The following is a 22,784-nucleotide window of genomic DNA, read 5'->3' as shown; positions in this document are numbered from 1 at the left end:
CCACTGAGCAGAGCCACTAGGGTTGCTACTTTTATCTTAAATAGAGTCCTAATTACAAGCATTGGAAACACTCAAAAATGGAAATTAAAGATGAAATAAAATACAGAGATTGATTTTTTACAATTTTTCTTTCCCATCCCACTTTGGAGACCATTGGATCAAAGGTGTGCCCATTTTTGTATAACATTTTTCCTGAGGATTCAGAATCTAAACATCCTACCACGGGCCCCAGAAATATATTTAGACTAAAAGTCTACCTAGGTTTCTAGGCTAAGTCAGGGGAATATGCTAAACTGGACAGGTGAGCAGAGTTTTAAGTGCCAGTTCAGCAGACCTTTCTCCCATTCAAGGAGGGAGGCCCCTGGGAGCGTTTGACATTGTTGTCTTCATTGCTGTGGTTGAAGGTAAGACAGAGGTTTATTTTAAGTATCTGTCACCTAGGATCAGAAGTCCCCTGGAGTCCACTAAAGGAAGAGCTCTGCAATGGCAAGGAGTTGGCAGCACCTCCTGCTAGGTCCCCATACATAGCAGATTGCTTGGGGTGAATGCTTTTGACTCCCTAAACTGGTATTTTGTATTAAACCCATAACCATATACCTAGCGTTGCCATAGCCACTTGAGAATCATGTACGACTGGGCCCCAGCTTGTCAGGAGCTTCTGGGCTATTTTGGGGGAACATGGTACCACTACTGACGTTGTAATTGAACTTGGCCCTGTTTGGAGGGAGGCGTGCTGGAGACAGCGTCTTGGAGGCGGTAGAACCTGAGTGTCTCCTTCCCTGAAGGATGGCCAGGACTGGGCTGGGTGAGGAAGGTGAAAGGCTGTGCAGGGACAAATGCCCTGAAGAGAAACCTGAGATGGGAAAGAACAGAAGTGGAAGGGAGTGATGGTGGGCCAGGGGCTGAGGGCCATGTGACATCCAGCCTCACAGAATCGTAGGGTAGAGGTGAGGGGTGCTGGAGTAGATGGGGAGTCCAGCTTAAGCAGGACCATTGAGTCAAATACAGCTGCTCAGACTGATGCTACAGAGAGTAGGGCACCATTGCAAGTTCAAAAATATCTGGGATGGATGGAAGACAGAGGCAAGTTTCTCTAAGCTGAGAATACAATTAATTTGTCTAAACTTGGCCCTTCTTCTTAGGATTTTAACGCCCTCAGTTAGAGAGATGTTTCACTTGCAAATAATATTTACTCAGTCTGAAGATTATTCATGTAGCTGAAAGTTTCCCTCTTCCAACCTGTCAGTGTTCAAGCTCAAAGTCAGTACAAAACTTTCCAGGTTTTTAATTTGTTTTAAATTTTATTTATACGTTGAATAAATAAGGGCTTGTAAGTACAGAGCACTCGGTGCAGGCAGAGGCACTGCCTCTGTACCCGAGAGTTTATTGTAAGAGGCATAATCTTCCTGTGGGCACCTGGCTGGGTACTGCGCATGTGAGGAATGGCAGGGGCTTTCTTGAAGCTTCTTTTCTACCTTTGATAATCCTGTGGCATGTTTTCCAATCAGACATAGAATTCAAACTGTCATAGGAGATGGAGGGACTTAGGGATAAATTATGTTCTTAATATTCTATGCAAAATGGAGTATACTTGGGGAATAGCCTGATAGCTAACCTTGGTGTGGTTTTATTTCATACTAACAGGTAGGGCAGCTGCTGTTTTGTTTGTTGATGCTTCTGAAGCCCCAGTTATTTAATGTCCCTCTAGATTTCAGCTGCTTGCCCTACTGGAAAGTATTTGTGATATGTTTACATTGTAAGTAATTTACTCCTGGGGCATCAGTCTGGGACCAGACCCCATGTGGATACCAGCCTAACAGTTCAGACCATCTACCATTGACCTTGATTGTGTCATTGACCATCACGAGGAGCCTCCTCCTCTATAGCAGGAGTTGGGGTATATTGTTTCCCAGGCCCCTTCTAGCTATAACACTCTTTGATTCTAATCTATTAACAGACAAATATTGGTTGGCTACCTACCATGTGCCAGGTTGGGGTAGAGGGATACACAAAACAACCCCTGCTGTCTTGAAGTTTATATCCCAATTAAGCAATCAGCAAATAAATAAACAAGATCATTTCAGATGCATATAAATGGAACAATGAAGAACAGTAAACCCAGAATAAGAAAAAGATGGCAACTGGGAGGCTCCCATATAGGATGGTGAGGGAAGGTCTCTCGCAGCGGGTGACATTTGAATGGAGACCTGAGGGGCAGGATGAGGCCAGACTGAAGACATGGCCAGGGCAAAGGCTGGGAGGTGGGAGCAAGCCGAGCCTGTGCAGGGACCCGACGGCAGGCTGTGTGGCCGGAGCAGAATGAACTGGGGAAGCACTGCAAAGGGAGGCTGGAGGAACAGAAACCAGGTCGGGGAGGACCTTGCCATTCCTGATAAGCAGATCAGATTTTTTCTAAGTGTAGAGGGAAGCCATTTAGGGTTTCAAGCAGAGAAGTGACATGAGCTGATTTATTTGTTAAAGATGAACTGAAGGGAAGAAAAGAGAGGAAACCTGCTTTTATTGTAGATAAAGTGAGATAGGAGGAAAATCTCTCCTCTGCCCATTCATCTTCAGACTGTGGTTGATATCCACTCTGAGATTCACTAGACGACATTGCTTGCAGCTAGATTTTTCTCTTACTCATGTCCTAACCGAGCATGAGCCAAAGCTCAGCGCAGGATGTGGTTTCGGTGTGCGGTGACCATCCCTTCCTCCAGGAGCCCAGAGCCACTGCTGGTACTGCACAGCTCGTCACTGCAAATCACGCTACAGGCCCGACGACCACATGGCGATGATGCCATGGAGCTGAGGAGGAGCCCAGCACCCCCCCCCTCCCCGCCCTCCTGCCTCTCCCAAAACAGCCACAAATAACTGGCACCTGGGCTAAAGTTTGCCCAGCACAAAACAAACAGCCGCTTCCAAACAAGACATTTTCCTCCACTCTCTTTCTTTTTTTTTCAATCCTCACCCAAGGATATTTTTTTCCATTGCTTTTCAGAGAGAATGAAACAGAAGGAAGGACGGGGGGAGAGAGAGAGAGAGAGAGAGAGAGAGAGAGAGAGAGATGGATGTGAGAGAGACATATCAATTGGGGCAGGGGATGAAGCCTGCAACTGAGGTAGATGCCCTTGACCAGAGTCGAACCTGAGACCCTTCAGTCCGAGGGCTGACACTCTGACTGAACCAAACCAGCTAACGCTGCTCTCTTTTTCTTTTGTGTCTGGGGCAAAGAATCCAGTTGGCTAAGCCATCTTGGTAAATCAATTGCTAGATGCAAGTCTACTCTCCTACGCACACAGCTTCCTTGACACACAAACAAAATTAATAATTTCTGTCCTCTTGACCACGAATTTCACACAGTACTACCTACTGGTTGGTTCTGGGCCTTTAGCATTATGCTGATATGAAAAATAGAGCTAAATGGTTTATCCAAGGCTATTGCCTCATCCTAAACATGTTAACATGTTCTGGGTATCATTTCTCCCTTAATGTCAAAAGCTGATTACCTGTCACAAGGTAATATAGATATAAAATTTCCAGACTCTGTTTCCCAGAACATAACCATACATGGTATTGCTACTATTTTTAGAGTAAAGTTTGGCCCTAGATGCAAATTTGATTGGCCTTGAAAAACTGAAGTTTTGAAGCTATCAAAATACATGTTTTCTGTTAGACATATCTGGGCCCAAGTTCTGGCTCCACCACTTACTACTGCTGGTATGTCTTAGGAGAGTTACCTGACTTCTCTAAGCTGCAGTAGCCTCTTTTGTCAAATGAGGAACCCCCTCCCCCCCCGGGTTGCCATTGAAGATTAAAGGAGATCACACATGTAAAGTGCTTAGCACAGTCACTGTCATGTAATAAACACCCATTATTATTAGCAAAATAAGACTTCATGGTAGATGCACCTGTGTAAGTCATAAAATGTATCAACATTAACCTTTATCAACAGAGAGGGAGCTATTAAATGTATCACAAACATAGTAAAAATGACAGAAAGGAATATTAAAATTTGAAAGCATTTAAGCATTTGGTTGACAGTACATAAAATTGAAATACAAGGGTTCTAAAAGTCTTTAAACCAGCAGTAATTTTACCTAGTAATATTCTAATGATAAAAACTAATAATTCTTGGTACCGGGCACTGTTATGAGTGCTTTATGAACACATTTAATCTTCTCAGCAACTCTGAAATAGGTAATAATATTATGCATGTTTTGCAGATGGGAAACTGAGCCAGGCAGTTTGGCTCTGCAGCCCTCATTCTTGAACTCTATGATATATACAGCAGAAGTTGGCAAACTATGATGCAAGGCCGAATATGGCCCCCCACCTGTTTTTGTAAATAAAGTTTTATTGGAACACAGCCATACCTACTCAGTTACATATTGTCTAAAGCTGCTTTTATACTACAACTGCTGAACTGAGTAGTTGCAACAGAGACCATATGGCCCAGAAAGACTATGATATATATATCTGACTCTTTACAGAAAAAAAGTTTGCTAACTCTGATATCAACTTTAAACTTCTCTGAAAGATTAGGGTTGAGAAGGGGAAGCAATAATACCTCATAATAATAATACTGCCTTATATTTGGTTTACAGTGGGTTTTTACATATTCATCTCATTTAATTCTCATAACAACCCTGTGATATAAGTAGGCCTTTTATTTCCATTTTAGAAATGAAGAGACTAGGGTTCTGAGAGGTTAAATACTTGCATCATAGACTAGACAGTAAACTCCTTGTGTCTAAGGATCATGTGTCTCTATCCGCATATCCACGTCACCTACCACAGTGGACCCAGTGGCCACTCAAAAAACACCTGCTAAATGAATGACAGTTGTGAAGGTCACCCAGCTAGAGAGTCTAAGTCTCCTGACCCCACAGCTGCCCTGGAGATGAAAAGAAGGACTTTCTCGAGATAGGATTAAACACAGGGTGGTTAACATGTCATTCTGCTGTCAATGGACAAAGTTTGGCTGCTGTACTCCTCCTCAGAGATCATCTCAGTCAGACCAAAGGGTTTTTTTCTTTCCCTCAAATGCATAGTCATAGCTCTGAGAGTGTGCTTGTCCTTGTGATTGGCACATTTTTAGACAAGATTAAAAGTGACACCCTCATGAAATGGTAGTCACATGGACTCCGGGTTTTGGATGCCCGCCCTCCTCCCACCCCCTTGACCCACCTCCCAGCCCCTGATGAGTCACAGTGCACAGCCGACCGCCCTTCCAAGAACCACTCCAGGCTTTGTTTTCTTTCATCATGCTTTGTGTTGGTCATGTGAGGCTCAGGGTATTAATAGACCATCGCTTGGCCTTCTGAATCTTGTTGGTCCGGAAGATAAATGAAAGGTTTGGCCAGTCTCTCTGTGCCATATTTCTCTCCTCTTTTGACTGTCACATGCTGGTTGGTGACAGAGCTGAGCCAGACAGGCAGAGGGCATCCAGTGTGGCCACCACCCATGGACGTGGCCTCTACTGATGTTTTGAATTCTTGCCTCTCTTAGTGGTCATTTGGTCAGCTCCTCACTTCCGACCTTGGATCACTAGGACTGATCTTAACAAACCAGCCGCAGCCTTTTCTCGCCACCTTCTCCCAGTCAGATGGCGGCATCTCTGCCTTCATGTGTGAGAGATACATATGCCAGGCAGGGAAAGGTTTGGGGGTGGGGTTTTGGGGGTTGTTTTTTTTTTAACTTAAAGTAAAAATTATGCTCAGGAAATTAGAGTCTGTACGTGGTTTGACAGGCTCCCAAGGGGCTCCATGGGGACAGAATTTTTAAACAAATGCTTTGGAAGCAGAGGGTTTTTGAATTGCTGGGGCTTTGATCCAAAAGTTTTCATTCTCCCCTGCAGTCCAAATTTTAGAATGTCACTTTGCTAGTTTCGTCAGCTCTGATTCCAGCACCCAGCACAGTGTCATACCCAGTGTTTACTGACCTGAAGAAAAGTTGGGCTGGGGCCTGGCCAGGAGATGAAACTCCCCTGGAAAGTTTCCTAGGAACAGAGTCAATCTTTAAAATAATGCTAGGATCTTGGTTCTCTAAGTCTAGTTTACTTTTAAGTCTAAAGTTAGTTTTTCTTGGGGGCCTGGTGGGTTCTGGTAAAATTATTTTCACTTTACATCAGCTTCTTTTGTTTGCTGACTTTGTGAAAGCATGAAGGGTGTTGAGAAGGACTTTGCCAAGGCTTCTCACTGCTTGTGGAGTAATTGGTAAGATTTAGTTTCTCCAGCCTCACTTTGCTCATCTGTGAAATGGGTCAATCCAGTCTATAGTTTCCCTTTTCGACAATAGAATCACTGAATTTTTTCAAAATCTTCCCACACATATAAAGAATTTTACTATGGAAGCAATGAAAGATTGGACTGAGGATAGACCAACTTAAGTTATTATCTCTGTTCTTAATTGGTGATAATGGGGGCAGAATGGGAGATACGCCTTCAATAAATAAACTCACCTTTATTTCCCACCTAGTTAATGCCAGACACTGTGCTCAGGGCTGTGTGCGCATGCCCTCATGTAAAGCTCTCAACAATCTTGGGGACTCTAACTGTTAGCAGTACAAGTGAGGAAACTGAGGCACCAGGAAATTCAATAATTTGCCCATAGTCACAGAGACAATAGGTGGTGAAGCCAAGACTTGAACATAAACCTAGAGCTGCAAGGATCCTAGCCTCTTAGAAATAGATACTCTGCATCCCTGAATTTCTTTCTCTTCCAGTGATTGAACTCTTTCTACAGAAAGTTAAGTGCAATGAAAGAGTCTAATTAATAGACACTTTCATTGAATGCTGCGTAAGCAGGAGATATCCTGAAAAGAATGGCCACTTCCTTGGAAAGTGCACAGGGATGCTGAACATGAGCATTTAGGTGCCTTGCGAGCAGTCAGTGCCGATGGGAAAGAAGTTCAAGGGGGGAGAAGTGATTACAGGGAACTCAGACATTCACAGGTCATAGGAGGTTTTGTTCCCTTCAGAGAACATCAGCTCCACTTGCTGAAGTGGGACAAGCAGAATGAATTAGCCCCGGCTGCAGCCAAACTCTTTATATGTAAAAGAAAAAAAGCAATTAAATATTCAGCCTGATTCTTGGGTTTTGAATTACCCCCATTTGTCTTTCACTTTGAGCATCTGCTTTTTATTGCACTGTGGCCCTGCCTGCCGTTTATCTCTCCCCGTCAGTCTGTATCTACGTGTCATGTGACTCAAAAGCAAAGATTAGAGGAGAAAATATCTCTGTATTCTAAGCCTGGCAACTTCTATTTTTATCCACAGCTGTTGGAACTGATAGCAAAGTCACAGCTCACATCCCTGAGTGGCATCGCCCAGAAGAACTTCATGAACATTTTGGAAAAAGTGGTACTGAAAGGTGAGCTCTCTCTCACTCTCTCACCCCTTTTTATAGGCATGGGGACGGACAGATGGATTTTCCAATAGAATGGACATGTCGTTAGATTTAAGGGATTGTGAGCGGATGGAAATGGATAACTCCAGATGCATCTCAGATCCCATTTCAGAAAAAGGTACAACTCATGCCCATGGCAGAGTAAGAGCATCACCCTCCTGTCCTTTTACTGAACTCTTCCATCCCGCCATATGCCTCTTAGGCTTCTCAGCGTCGACACATGTTCCCACCTTGACTACTGAGCCTCTGGATTCCAAATTCCTAGAAAAGTGAGCTGTGTACAAGGCAGAATAGATATATAGACTCTGAGCTAGAAGGAACCTTAGGTTTTGGGATCAACTGAGTCAGTGTACATATGGGAAAACTGAGGCCCGTGAGGAAGAGCGATTTGTCCATAATCACACAAAGGGGCATCCATACAGGGTTAAAACCCAAGCTCCCAACTCCCATACGCTCGTGCCACTGACCACCTAAAAGGGACGGCATCGCGGGCCAAAGCGACTGCCTTCAGGTCAGGTGAGCCCTGGTGCTGGTGGAACCATGAAAAAGAAAGAGTCTTTGTAGAAAACTAGGGAGGCGAGAACAAAGAGGGACCCAGATAATGGAAACTCTACCCAGTAACCTCGAGTGCAGAAACTCCGCCAAGTCGAGAAGAGACACCGGCGAGAAAGAAAACCGCATCCCCAGAGGCAGTACCCCGGTAACAGGAGCAGGGTGGAGAAGAGGCCCGCTTAGACCATGCCGCGTCCCGGGCCTAACTGCCGCTCCTGTTTCCTTCCCCACCCAAGTCCTTGAGGACCAGCAGAACATCAGACTAATAAGGGAGCTGCTGCAGACCCTCTACACCTCCTTGTGCACGCTGGTGCAGAGAGTCGGCAAGTGCGTGCTGGTCGGGAACATTAACATGTGGGTGTACCGGATGGAGACGATTCTGCACTGGCAGCAGCAGCTGAACAACATCCAGATCACCAGGGTAAGCAGGCCCCAGCCCCGGCCCGGCGGCAGAGGCCTCAGCCGGCCGCTCCGCCCAGATGCCCGGCAGCCTCGCCAGGACCTTGTCTCCGCCCTGCTGAGGGAAGAGCCTGGCCGTTCTGTTCCGACGCTTTATCCTGAGTGCTGGAGGGGGGCTTCCTGATAAAGGGAGGGTGGGAAGAGCTTGGCAGAACAGGATCCGAGTGCGTGAAAGATGAAGCATGGTGGGGAGGCCAGAAAGCCAGCTTTGGGGAAGATGTCGGCCCCACCACTGAAATCTTTAGTGCGATTTGGAGATCTCTCCTCTTTGGCCTTTTGCTCTTAAAGCCTGTGTTGTTTGCAGCTTTGGGGTGCTGCCTTGAGTACAATAGAGCTGTGATGGCAGTGGCTTGAAGAACTGGTCCCAGCCTTTTAAAATTCTAGTTCCAATTCTCAATAGTTATGACAAAGGAAGCCTTTGATTAAAGACTATGAACATACATCTAAGAAAAGATGAGGAGTTCCTATTCAAAGCCAACGAAAAAAAGCCCTGTGTTTCCAGCTTAACTACTATCAGTTGTTTCTTTTAGGCTTTAACTTGGCCTTCAGCTCTTGTCCTCTTACTAGTGAGCAGGAGGAACAAGACCCACAAAAGCTGTGAGAAAGACGCTGGTGTAACCTCCGAAGGCTCCCTAATGGACGGGCGCACTCAGGCAGCTCACCGAGCACTTGGCTTACTTATCTAATCACTGACCGCAGCTGCTTTAAGTGGTTCCGGGACCAGAGCTGATAAGTTTGGGCTGCCCCACCTCTCAAGAAAGTAACATGAAAAAACCTCTGACTTTTTTAAAATGATTTTTTTACTATATGAAGTTTTCAAAATGCAATGTCTTTTGACAATACTGTTAACAACCTCTCTGTGCATTCATTTCTTAAACGCTGAAACAGGCCTCAGAGTTGTGACTTCCTTAGAATCACACACATATACACACACACACACACACAATGCTGAGCACAAGCCCAGGTAGTCTTTCAAAAGCTATCTCCATTATTTGATTATTGTAAGAGAATACAGGAATTTCTTATGAACATTTGTCTGATTTATTTTAATAATTTATTCCATTCCTGTCTTTCAAGGGTAGGCATAGTTTCACAATGTGAATTTGAGACACAAACTTCCAGCTTATCTCTCACAGAAAACCCACTTACACTTTCTACCTAATCTTTGGCATTCTCTTTAGCCTGGATTTAATACTTACTATTTTCTCTAAGCCCAGAAGAGAATTACCCAGCCGGTGATATAAATGAGCAAGTCCCATTTGTCCCAAAGGCATCTTCCCTCCAGCAACTTTGGGACACCCATTTGGATGGTCACTCTTGCCCAAGAGCTGGCTTTTGTTCACCTCTCAGGGCCCCCTTGGCCACATCTACCCACGTGCCTTGCACTTCCATGGGCTTACTTCCCCAGAGCCCCTTTTACTGGATCCACACACACTCTTGGGAGGTAGCCGTTGCAGTTGCTGTATCTTTAAGGGGTGGAACCAGAGAAGCCCAGTGACTTTCCCCAAGTAACTCAGCCGAGGCCAGAACCCTGGACTTCTTATTCCTAAAATGGCAAAGCTTTCTTAACATCAATGCTCTCCAAACTTTCTCTCAATCCAGCTTTCTTCCAACTATTTATTCAGTGATTCAGCTTTTTGCAAACCTTTTAAATCCAAAGAAATCCCACATAGAACCGATAAACACTGAAGCTCATCTCACTCTGTTCGTGGTGCTGCAGCTGGGCCAAGCTATTTTCTGCACACTCTGAGCTTGGTCCTGGCTCAGGCCTTTTCACTTGTCACCTCCCCTGACCACCAATCTATCGAAGCCACTATCATCTCACCTTCTTCAGAGCAGTTACTACCATCTGAAATGATCTCATACTGGGATTCACTCTCCTGTCTCCAGCTTATCAACTCCACAAAGAAAGGATGTTACCATCTTGTTCCCTGCTCTGATCCCTGTACCTGGCACAGAGCAAAAGGCAATCAATAAATTTTAGTTGAATGAATGAATGATTGAAAGGAAGTTTCCTCCCTCCACCTGCCTGAAGTACTTGATCAAAGTTCAGAGGATTACAGTCAGAAAAAATTGTCCTGTATTAGGGATGGTGATGACAATTTACCAACCACAGGATTCGGGGCAAGTTATTCAGCCACTTCCTGTCTCAGTTTCCTCATTTGGAAAATAGGGCAACAATGTGTGTCTCATATCCCTGGGGTAAGAGTTAAGAAGTTAATGCACAGAAAGCACTTGGAACCGTGCAGTTAAGTATTATAAATGCATCACTGTTATTATTATTAAGGGCCCGCTCTGTGGCAGACACTCGTCTAAGTCCTTTACATACAGGGTGGTATGTATACAGAGTTTATTCTTGTATTATTATTTATTACTGTATTATTTTCTATATAAACAACTGTAAACCTACTTTTGCCGCACCCTGTATATTAGCTCATCTAGTACATGACTGTAAGTAGGAGACATTATAATAGCTAAGGACTTCCGTGAGTATCTCACCATTCCTCCCAGCAATACTCTGAGATATGATTTTCTAATTTTATATATAACTGAGTAGTTAGGAATAACCTGGCCAGGTCTCAGCACTGGTAAGGTGTGTGTGGGGATGAGCCCAGGCCTGTCTGCAGACGCCGTGCTCTCTCCTCCCTCTTGCCCTCCTTCCCGACCCTCCTTGGCTCTGAGCTGCATGATTTTGAGAGCAGGGAACCCAGGGGGCCCTGAAGAGCTTTTCACACAAATGCCCAGCTCTCCAGAGGGGGAAAAAGGGGGGGGGGGGAGGGACTTAATTACTTCAGTCTGGACTGTATTTAAAAAGCTTATTCTTTAACAGTTTGGACCAAAGAAATGTACATTATTGCACAAAAATGTTAACAGGTGACATTTGCAGTAATTGCTTTCTAGTTGCCAAAGTTCTATCAGTATCTCGTTTTCCATCAAAATTTTATATCTAACTCTATGGAGCCAGTTTTTATTGGCAAACTAATTAATACAATAAAGGATGGACAAATGAAGAGAACTGGTGGGGGGGTAAATAGAATTAGAGTGTGCTGTGAGCGGCGCAGGGCTTTGAGGTGTGTGGGGTTAGAGCGGGTAAAGGAGCTTGGCCACATGCTTGATCACAGAAGCGATAGGAACTTGCTTTTCTCTTAAGTGTTCATATTGAGAAAAAAGGCACAGAAGCAGTTAACCTTGTATCGGGAGTGAGGGCTCGGCATGGGGTCTGGGCAAGAATTTTGAAAAAGTTCAGGTTTGAAAATTCAAGGGTGAACCCTGCCAAGCGGACTTTAATAGGAGTTCATATAATAATTGGCCTGGGAGTTTTAACCAAAAAAGAAGATGCTTTGAAGTGCTGGGAACAAAAAGAAAATCTCATGGCAGTTTTATTAGCTCATATGATCAGCAGCAGATGATAAACGACAAATGGGCCTAGGGCCTTCTGCAGCCCGGCAAAGCCCTGAATTTTGCAAACAATTGAAAGTTCAACGCAGCAGCCTGAGCAATAAAAATCGCCAAGTCATAGACACTTCTGATGAGTTAGGAGGCTGAGACGGCTCCAGATCTGAGCTTGCTGGAGCTGGAAGGGATCTTCAGAATCTTCTAAACCAGTTCATTTTGGACGTGGGGAAAATGAGACTCAGACTCCCGAAAGACACCCGGTGCCCAGATCTGTTGCGTGGCCATCCCGTGTCCCTCCCTGCAACTGCCCATTCTTCTCCCAGACCGTCTTTCCAGGGCCCCTGCCACTGCCCACCTTCCCTCTGCGCACCTGTCCTGCTTTGCAGGGGACACAGGATGGAAATGCTAGGACTGCACATCCCCCAGGAATCCTGTGTGTTTGGGCTTCGATGTGCTTCCTACGGTCTAGTTCCCTAGAAATTGGAGGAGGGAACTCGATACCCACTCCCCAGATATTTTTCTCTGAGCTAAGAAAGGGTTCCTTCGTTCTGTACTTGTTTTCCTGTGACCCCCAGAAGTGACAGAATACTGAGCTAAAAATGTTAGTAGTGCAAACTCAAAAGCTCACCCAGGAATCAAGAACCACAGTCTAAGGTGATTTGTGCCGACTTCTTACCAGGATGGCAGCATCCGGCTGATGTGCAGGACCTATCGGCAAAGACTGAGGATCTTCTGAATAGAGATTGTTCTAGAATTATTTGCTTATGTTTCTGGGTCTCTCCCTTGCCTAATGAGCCCACAGTAAGACATCTGAAGATGTTGCTTGCACTGGGCTAGTCTGTAAAGAATACAAAGTTAGACCTCTGACTTGAAGGCTGTGGGTCTGGGTGGGTTAACATGAGCTTATCAAATTAAAACAATAAAGGACTTAAGTAAAAGTTCAGGAATATAGTTTGAAAAGCTCATGATTAATTACCAATGTATTATCCACAGACAACAGTTTTCAAAATGGTCTTTGGAGCGCTAGGTTTGAATAGAGATACCTCCGTGGATGGTGGCATTTAGGCCAAAGGGTTCTGGATGCCATTTTCACAGTGTGAGTACATGTGCACACACATGCGAGTGCTCATACACCTACACACACACACACACACACACACACACACACACCAGGGCAGGGTCTTTTTGTTGCTGTTTACCTATTTTATTTTCCGGGTGTCATTCATTCCACAGTATTATTGAGTGCCTACTATATGTGAGGCACCCTCCTAGACACTGGGGACACAGCAAAGAAAAACGACCAAGCTTCCTGCCTCCTTGGACCTTACGTTCTAACAGGACTGTTCCATTCCAGCTTCCTTTTGGAAAAGGGTTGCATTACAAACCAAAAGGGGGCTTGCTGCAAAAAGTACCTGAAAGAGGCCATAGGGATTCTAGGGGATGCAAAGAATGAGGCCTGAGGGAGTCAGAAGAGCCGAAAAGGCCTTTCAGAGGAAGCGGATTTGACTGAGCTGAGGAAGAGTAACATTTGGATCAGCTGGGCAGGGGAGGCCCCATGCGCAGCGTGTTTGGGGGCGGTGAGAGAGCCTGCTTTCGGGGAACAGTGGTCACCAGGGCCAGTGAGATGGGGGCCGGGGCGGCGGGCAGGTGGTGCTCTGTCCAGGGCAGTGAGCCCTTCCAGAAAGTAGTGAATCTCGTAATCGAGTGAACGGACTGAAGCAGGAGAAGCTGACATGTGTTGCTGGGAGAATCTTCAGGAGTCGAGTATGAGGCTTTGTAAAACAGGAAAACCTCTCTGGCACCATTCAGCTCCCAGCTGGTCCAGGCTGTTCTTTGTGGTCTCAGCCATGGTCCCGTAGGGCAGGGAGACTTGCTGCGTTTGATTGCTGAATAAACCAGCTTGAAGATGGGGGGCAAGGGGACAGCTGCATCCTTGGAGGGTGTCGCCTGGTGAATTGTTGCTCTCCACCCCGAGACTTAACATCACCCTTCCCTCCGCAGCCTGCCTTCAAAGGCCTCACCTTCACCGACCTGCCTTTGTGCCTCCAACTGAACATCATGCAGAGGCTGAGCGACGGGCGCGACCTGGTCAGCCTGGGCCAGGTGGCCCCCAACCTGCACGTGCTCAGCGAGGACCGGCTGCTGTGGAAGAGGCTCTGCCTGTACCACTTCTCCGAGCGGCAGGTGGGTGGGGCCCCGGACACTCCTTTCCTCTGTCCCTCCTCTGTCCCACCCTCAGGCTTCCCTGGCATCTTCTCTAGCTTAAAGCATGGGTGCCCACCCTCCAGGGCTTCCTAGTTTGACTGGAAAACAACAGTTCAAGGAGTTTCTAAGTAATGTGTGTGAAGTTTGGGGGTTTTTTAGGTGGTTTTGATGGGGGGCAAAAAACTCTCATTCTTAACCTATCCACATTTTACAACTTTCTCAAAAAAAAAAAAAAATCACAAATTGACACCAGTCCTTCTTTTCTATAACAAAGTAACTTATACTTTTATGATGTTTTACAGCTAAAGTGCTTTTACAGATATTATTTCATTTTATTTTAGTGACCCAGGGGAGGGTAGATATCATGATGCCTCCTTTAAAAAGAAGGGACTGAGTGACATTGAAATTAGTAAAAGGGTTCCCTAGTTGAGGAAACTGGCCTTGAATTTGAATCTGGGCCTTCTGACCAACTCTGGGCTCTTCCCTTCCTCATGGTGCCTCAGTCTTGTTTTCCAGCTTCTTTATGTAGACATGTGAGTTCAACAAGTTCTGCTCACAAAGCCTGTGATATTTAGATATAAAGTAGAGTCACCATGCCGAGCACTTACTGCATCTCCCTGGAAATGATCGCTCAAGTTAGAGCAAAGAAAAGATTGACGTTGATCATTAAGATCACTTAAACTTCAATTTTTTTAATTTATTGATTTAGAGAGAGAGAGAGAGAAACATCAGTTTGTTATTCCACCTATTTATGCATTCATTGGTTGCTTCTTGTATGTGCACTGACCCGAGATCAAACCTGCAGCCTTGGCATTTCCAGATGATGCTCTAACCAGCTGAGCTACCTGGCCAGGGGCCACCTAAGCTTTAAAGGACCATCCAAATGCAGTTTAGTAGAGGTCACTAGGAAGATGTCACCAACCACCTGTCTCTTTTAAAGACTGATTAAAAGCCACTGTTTATCAGAAGATACTTCTTTCTATCTTGGCTATTTTCCCTACCTATTGCAGGGTAGAGATGAAAACGGAGGGAAGGGGTGGGCGCAGAACTTTCAGAACCAGAAATCCACAAACCCTCCTCTTGCTGGGCTCTCCTGCAACGACCTTTATTTGATATTTAGATCCGCAAGCGATTAATTCTGTCAGACAAAGGACAGCTGGATTGGAAGAAGATGTATTTTAAACTTGTACGATGCTACCCACGGAAAGAGCAGTATGGAGACACCCTACAGCTTTGCAAACACTGTCACATTCTTTCCTGGAAGGTATGTGTCTCAGAGGTGGCTGCCGCAGACCCCTAGCCTAGCCCCTAAGAGCCTATAGTGTCAGCCGTTACACCGCCAAATCCTTTACTAATCTTCACTATTGCAACTTCCAGACAAAGGTGAAGGTAAAAACAATTCTGTCCCTGGGGAGAGAAACTTTCAAAGACCTTAATTTTCTTAAACACAACCCCCCCATGGGTTTATTTTTTTTCTGTAACCCACCCACCTGCAAATCCTCCCATCTTTGTACACAAGTGCACACACATACACACACACGTGCGAGTGAGTGCACACAGCTCTTTAGTTTTTCCAGAATTTATGGCATTCTTGGCAGAGGGATGTTGTTTTGAGGTTGGGCAATGCCGTATGGTGCTCCACGCCAGTGAGATGTTTCTCAGAACTCAGACCTGACCTTGATGTTCCTTTCCAGGGCACTGACCACCCATGCACGGCCAACAACCCAGAGAGCTGCTCCGTTTCGCTCTCTCCCCAGGACTTTATCAACTTGTTCAAGTTCTGAATCGCAGCACATGACAGCACTTCAAAAGGGTCCCCTGCTGGTTGGATGGTTGGGGATACAGAGTTTGGACACTTCATTTGTAAATAGTGTACATTTTAAACATTGGCTCGAAGCTTCTGAGATAGGTCATGGAGAGGACATTGGAGGGGAGAGACGCAGTCGCTGGCTGGGAATTGAAGAATATGGACTTCTCATTACAATTGGTATGGAAAAGCAGAAATACTGTAAATAAACTTTTTTCCCCTAATGATTTGCCAGCAAGACCATAAGGGCGGGAGATCTGTGCCTTCGGTGAAAACGGAATTCTCTTGATGTTCACCAGAACTCCTGCATAGTTCCCCAGAGATGTGGAAGAAGAGGGCAGAACTCGAATACAAGACAGAACACACTTTGTTTACAATGTGAAAATTTGTTTAAAAAAAAAAAGAAGAAAAAGAAAGAAGAAAAGCTACCGAGGAGAAATCCCTGGGCTTCTGGTTTAATTTTGGGTTAGCTTGGAAAAGGCAGCGGAAATACTACCCATCGGAAACCCCCGTAGGGCCTTATCGTACAAAGAGATCACACAATAGTCTACCTCGGAAAGCACACAGCGATCTCTCGGACACTGTCTGTTCTTCTTGTGTTTTCATCATACAAAAAGTGATTTGAAATGGGAAGGGATCTTGAGGCAATCCTCATTATGTTCCTGGGGAGGTGAATGGGGCAGCCTTCGGAGTTGCCTCTCTTCTAGAACAACCCCCAAGCACGTAGGCCTTCTATCCTTTCATGTTACATGCAGCTCATTCGGGGCAACAGAAGGCCAATTAGAAACATCCCAGAGGATGTCCTGCCACAGAAAAGGTAGAATTAGTCACCCCATTGCTGTGAAGACTTTCTTACTCCTGTTTCATTTCTTGGCGTGTCTGCTTCCCGGGGTATCTTCGCAGATAAGCATAAGGGCATCTCTGTGGGCTGGTCGGAGCCAGAGTGCTGATAAAGGCTTGCAAAGCAGGTTTGACGTGCGAAACGGGCTACCAGCTGCCCTTGCTCTTGGCGGGTGGTGAGCTGAGGAGCTTTCTTTCTTTACGCCCCACATCTGAATGTGGTCAACCTGAGAGTGGGGCTTCTAGTAGGGTGATAAAATAAAGCCTGGAGTTCCAGCCAAGTAGGGAACAGAGGTGCTTAGAGTTCATCCTAAACACGATTTATACCCCAGGGGATCTTGCCAGGCCTATCCCAGCAAGTAACTAGGTAGAAGAAAGGAAATCTCAGGATGTAATGAGTTTATTGTCAAATATTCCTGGGAGGGGGTGGGGAGTGTTTTTGTTTTTTACTTTTTATAGAACTTTGCTTTTCTACAACAATGTACGTATTTTTGCTGTTGTATTTGCTTAGCCTTGTTTTTGTTTTTTTTGTTTTGTAAATAAAGTTGCCACCCTGCATGTGCTTGGAAAATAAGTGAAGCAAAATAGGAACTTGGTTCACATTCACACTGAGGATCCGTAAATCCTTAGGGGTTGAACTTGGGGTGACCTGAAGAGGGGAAAGAGGGTTAGGCATGTACAGAAACAGGCCCAGGGACGAGCTACTGATGCAGGGCCTCCTCACGCCCTTCCCTCAGCACGCAACTCACGTACCAGCATTTGGAAGAGAAGCCAACTGCTAGTCAGTGCTTCTCACTTTGCCATGTTTGTGCCTACACCAGGGTTTCTCAATTATTTTTTCATTATCACCCTCCAAGAAGAAAAAATTAAGTTGAATTTAAATTCTTCCTAGTGAGAAAAATTAAATACTAAACAATAAAATCTTGTTGGGTAAGGCTGGGCTTTGGAGTGCCACAAACCATTGTAATACTGAGAGGGGTTTTTTGCTGTCCCCACCGAGTCAAGGTCACATTGAGAATGCAGGGCCTACAACTGTGGAGTTAAAAAGCTTCCATAATTTGGACAGCTTTTCTCAAATGCCTCAGCCTTCTTAAAGATGTGGGGTGGAGCTCTGGAAACTTGGACTGTCTACAATTTTAGGGTTAGGTGTTCATGGCCTTCCACACCTTCCCACCAACTCATGACCTCCACCTCCTCATGTTGATCAAGGAGGTGGAAGCTCCTGGGCACCTTCAAGTTTGCAGTCCCTGAAATATCACCTGCTCTTGACTGTCAGCACAAAGCTGGCAAACCAGCTTCGGTTGGACTGTCCACAGTGCTTGTGGTCGCTCACCTTGCCCTAGGCAGCAAGGCGCATGTGTGCAAGGTGACCCCTACTCCAAGTGACAGGGCTACCTAGATGGTGCCTCTGGGCTTTCCCATCTCCTCTGGTGTCATTGGAGGTGGTGTGTGACAGAGTCTAGGGGAATTTTTTTTTTTAAGATTTTATTTTAGAGAGAGGAAGGGAGAGGGAGAGAGAGAGAAGCATCAATGATGAGAGTCATTGATCAGCTGCCCCCTGCACGCCCCCAACGGGATGGAGCCCACAACCCGGGCATGTGCCCTGACCGGGCATCGAACCGCGATCTCCTGGATCCTGGGTCGATGCTCAACCGCTGAGCCACAGCCGGCCGGCCAAGGGAAATTTTTAAGGAAAAAAAGAGAAACCGACACTTGTGGTTCTCATCCTTTGGAAGAGGAGAGTAAGAACGAAACTGCAGGTGGAGAGGGAGAGGGAAAGGCGGAGAAATGGCATCTCCGAAGCTGTGGTCTGTGTGAGGGCAGTGGGGTCGAGCACAGCGTCACACAGCATCTGCGTGGGTGCCACGTGGCAGCTGTGAAGCGTGGCCAGAGCCTCACATTCAAGTAAAGTGAGGTAAAAAGAAAATTCGTGTTCCCTGGGCACTAATCATCTATGGAATGTCTGGGCAAAGCCTCCCAGGACAACCCCACCTGAAAAACAAAAACACAGAATCCCTGTGTCAGAGCTGCTTGGCCCACAAGCCAGAAGGGCCATGGCAATGGAAACTGCTGGAAGAGGGAGAACACTCTACTCCCTTTGCTGTACTTACCCACCCCTACCCCAACCCTGTGGCATAGCATTTGAAACTGATGGGAAACATGAAATAATTTGGACTTCCAGAAAAGGAAAGTTTTGTCCAGGGCAGTGTAGGCAGATCAACGGGGATATCACCATGTGGTGCAACTCAAAGTTTATGAGCAATGAGCCTAGAGTGTCTTGAGAATGAACAGCATTTGAGGAGAGGAGAATATGTGAAGCTTAGGGGGGTTCACTTTGTAGCAAGATCCCGAAAAATGTCCAATGGCATCTTAAACTAGATTGCGTTATCACTCAGCGCTGTTACTTCAAGCAGATGGATCAGTCTCATGGGACTGCGAGTGGCAGAAACTTCAAGGTGTCAGTTGTGTGATGACATTTGTTTAGCGATGATCAGTTTTATATTGAAGTGGCTCAGAAGAGAGATTTTAGATGAGCTGGGTTTATACTGCAAGATTCCACAAGAACGGGCCTTGCTTGGCGACGGTGAAGTAAGGTACCACGCCTGTGTATTGCATTATTGCCACAGTTCTCATCTTTGCGGATTCAAAAACTTTCACGATGAGCTTGCTATTAACAGAGGCTCTTTGTTCCTGTCATTTTGTGGGAGAAGAGAAAGAGTTTGGAGTTACATTTGTCTGAGCAAGTGGTATGATATACAAGAAGGTCAATCATTTCAAGACATGTTCAATGGTATGTCATCCTTAGTGTTCAATATAATATTTATCATAAAATATGCACCTGAGTTTATACTTTTCTGCCAGGCTATAGGGCAATAATGTCTTGCTATGCAAACACTCTATTTTATGTGTGAATTTTTTTAACTGTAATTTTATGTGTGAATTTTTTCTAACTAAACTATATCATCAGTTTCTATGTTGACATCTGTTGTTTTGGTGTGTTTTTTAATCTGTTTCCAACTCTCTGAGTCTGTGAACCATCCCTCTGACTGGATGCTGGCCTAAAATCCTATTAGTGTTTAAACAGACCTCAGAAACACCCTGAACCTCTAGGCAAATGCAGACACTGACTATTTGATATATCTTGGGCCCTTGATGTCTTCAACAAACAAGATCGTAATTCCTTTAAGCTCGTTTTCTGTAGATGCTTTCTTCTCTGTTTCGTTAAGGAAAGTAAACCCTCCATCGTTTTCCAAGGGAAAACTCTGGCGCTAGAAGGAAGGTTAGAGATGTTGAAGTCTGGCACCCCCTTTGCCTTTCAAGATGAGGTAATGGGGTCAAGAATATTCAGGGGCCATGCCTCAGCCTACCTGGTACTCAGTGGTGGACCTGAGCATAAGCCTGTGACTTTCTGAGGCCTTGACTTTGTGCCCCCTACCCCAACACCTGGAGACATGTGACACCAACCTGAGCCTTCTCAAGACCTTCACTGTGGAAGGCAAGCGTGAGGGTCCAGTGTTAGGCATCTGGCCATTACTTTTCCAAACACTTTAAGTCCCTGATTCTTCCTGGAGAAATTCAGGAGCCTCTTAATATTTTTCCAGACCGCTGACTCTAGTGAATACAGCATTCTATTGAGTGCAACCTGCTGGCTATAAAGTAAGCAACATGCTTTGACAAATTCATTTTTCCCTGGGTACTTATGTTTTAATTACCAAAGTGGCCCCTAAGAGAGATCATAGCTGAGCAGTCGGCTTGCCTTCTAAAAACTGAGGTTCTGATGATTACCAAGCAGATATTTCCTCTCCCCTTAGGCTAGGAAGTACATCCCCTCCATTGCCCTGTCCTGGGGTACCTGTGGTGGAACCCCATCCTGCAAGCCTCTATCCCCATGGAAGTTTGCTCTCTGCTAAACCTTGTCTTTATGAAGCAAGGGGGGATTATTCCATGAGGCAGCAAGGAGCCAAGAACCACGATATTTAAGACTGTCTACTAGACATTTTTCAAAGTGTCCTTGAATTCACTCAGCAAACAAAAGTTCCTAAAAAATCTCTCAAAACTTAGGTCCTGCTGCATTTGGCCAAAATGGATGGCTGCTCCAAACTCTGAACTCCTTGAAACTCCATCTGCTACAACATTGCTTCTGGAGTTCGAAGGTGACTTTTTCTGTCTTTGGCTATAGAAATGTTTGTTTAATTAATGGTACACAAGTCTGTTAAACAGAAGGCTCAGAGCTCTGCCTTCTTGGAGCCATCTTTATTCTACCAAGTGCCAATCACCCTGGCTAAAGGGGGATATATTCAAGGCCAGGTCCTGAGCTTAGAGGCTTTACTCTTTAAATGAAAAATAGTATACAGGGTTGAACATTGTAACTAAAAGTATAAAGTTAGACCAATTACGTGCAAAGTTGTTTATTTAATATTGTGTGAGCTGAGTCCATCTGTATAAATTATTTGCACACTTTCCTTGCATGATGAACTGACTTTTTTATAGTTGTTTGTACCAGACGGTGGCATATTTTTGTAAAAATTTTTTGACACTGAATTGCAATAAATGTTTTTCCAACAACACACACTGGCGCATTTTTGGTATATATCGATTCAAGTTGGCTTTTTATCATACTGAGTATGTTTATCTTTTGCCTAGCTAGGCTTACATGCCTTCTCCCAGAAATTTCTCATTGTAAAATTTCTAGGAATACGTAGAAAAAGAAGCTACTGCTGAGTACCGACCTGAGTCAATAATACAGCATTATACTTCAATGGGATATTTCTCTTACTGTTGGTATAGTACAAAGATTCGGGAACAACTAACTTTGAAGTCGGTATCAATTTACTCATCAGCAGGCATTTAATGAACAACTACTATATGCTAGACTCTGCAAGGCGCTAGGACTGGGAAGGTGAACAAGACTGGGCTGGTCCCTGCCTTAATGGAATTTAGGTTCTAGTAAGAAAGAAAGAAAAAGTAGGAAAAGTTTTGAATTTGTAATAAGTGCCATGAAGGAAATAAGCAAGGGGCTGAGAGGCAGATTAACAAGGGGGGGCTGCTTACGAGAGGCTGAACAGGCCTCTCCGAGGAAGCGATGCTGCAGCCGAGACCTGAAAGGGGGGAGCTGGTCCCAGAAGGGTGCGGGCACGAGCATCCCAAAAAGAGGAAATGGCTTGTGCGAGGTGTAGATCATGGTCCTGCCAGACAAAGGTCACACTTACTTAATTAACCCCTGTCTCAAATCCTCAACTCCAAAGTGGTGATGGTTGTGAGGGTCAAGTGAACTAATACATGTTAAGTGCTTGGAGCCGGTCACCTAATATGAGTTCAATTTGCATCAGCAATTACGATTGCCTTAGCAACGAGAGTCTGGAAATAGGGTTAAAAATTATATTGCATTCCCAGTTGGGTGTGATTTGCTCTGGTGACTTGCGTATGGGTGATTGTCTTACTCGATACATTGACTCTAGAACATACCCTGATCTTCCACTAACTCTCCATCAGAAAATGACATAAAATGTTCATGAGAGATAATTTTTTTAAATTTCTGCCAGGATCACAAAATTTCACCATTTCTGAAATATCCCAGGCATTCTTTGCTCAGGCTGTTCCACCCACCTGGAACACTGTTCCCCTGCCCCTCTGCCTGGTAAGCTTCTCTTGCTCCTCTGGCTACCTCCTTGTTGAAGCCTTCTCCAAGTAAATCTCATCTCCCATAACATTCTAGTCTTATTTTTGGCTGTGTCTAGTACTTAGCACAGTGCCAGGGCTAAATGAATTAATAAACCCATACATCAAATATTCATTAAATGTTTTTAAAGTCTCAGTTATAACCACGTATTTACCTTTGGCTAGAATGAGAATCAGCATGAGTTTATGTGCATAGCTTCTCAGTTAAAAATTAATGGTAGCTGATAAAGTAACAAACATGGAGACCCAGTTTTCACTGAAGTTTCTTTTAAGTTCAACTAAATATAAGTCTAGTAAATTTTCATACAAAATAAGAGGGCCTTCTTTTACTGTTTGATAAACTCAAACTGAACAGACTAAAATTCCTTTAAAAAACAAGTCCTTTAACAAACTTAATAAAAATTCCTTTAAAGATTTTAAAGCTGCAATTATAAATCTA

The 22,784-nt window shown here is 44.8% G+C and overlaps 1 protein-coding gene across 1 annotated transcript in view; it reads left to right on the top strand.

The window, feature by feature from the left end:
- Positions 1-21,234, top strand: part of FBXO32 (F-box protein 32) — a 34,391-nt gene extending 13,157 nt beyond the window's left edge. The window contains exons 5-9 of the mRNA XM_087825473.1: positions 7,278-7,371; positions 8,196-8,380; positions 13,816-13,998; positions 15,140-15,283; positions 15,714-21,234. Of these exons, the coding sequence (XP_087681599.1) occupies positions 7,278-7,371; positions 8,196-8,380; positions 13,816-13,998; positions 15,140-15,283; positions 15,714-15,803 (696 nt within the window). The 3' untranslated portion in view covers positions 15,804-21,234. The remainder of the gene's footprint in view (positions 1-7,277; positions 7,372-8,195; positions 8,381-13,815; positions 13,999-15,139; positions 15,284-15,713) is intronic.
- The last annotated feature ends 1,550 nt before the right edge of the window (positions 21,235-22,784 follow it).

The sequence above is a fragment of the Miniopterus natalensis genome, chromosome 16, assembly GCF_054644295.1.
Source record: "Miniopterus natalensis isolate mMinNat1 chromosome 16, mMinNat1.hap1, whole genome shotgun sequence".
NCBI lineage: Eukaryota > Metazoa > Chordata > Mammalia > Chiroptera > Miniopteridae > Miniopterus > Miniopterus natalensis.
The sequence above is the reverse complement of the archived record's forward strand: the minus strand, read 5'-3'. Positions and strand labels throughout refer to the sequence as shown.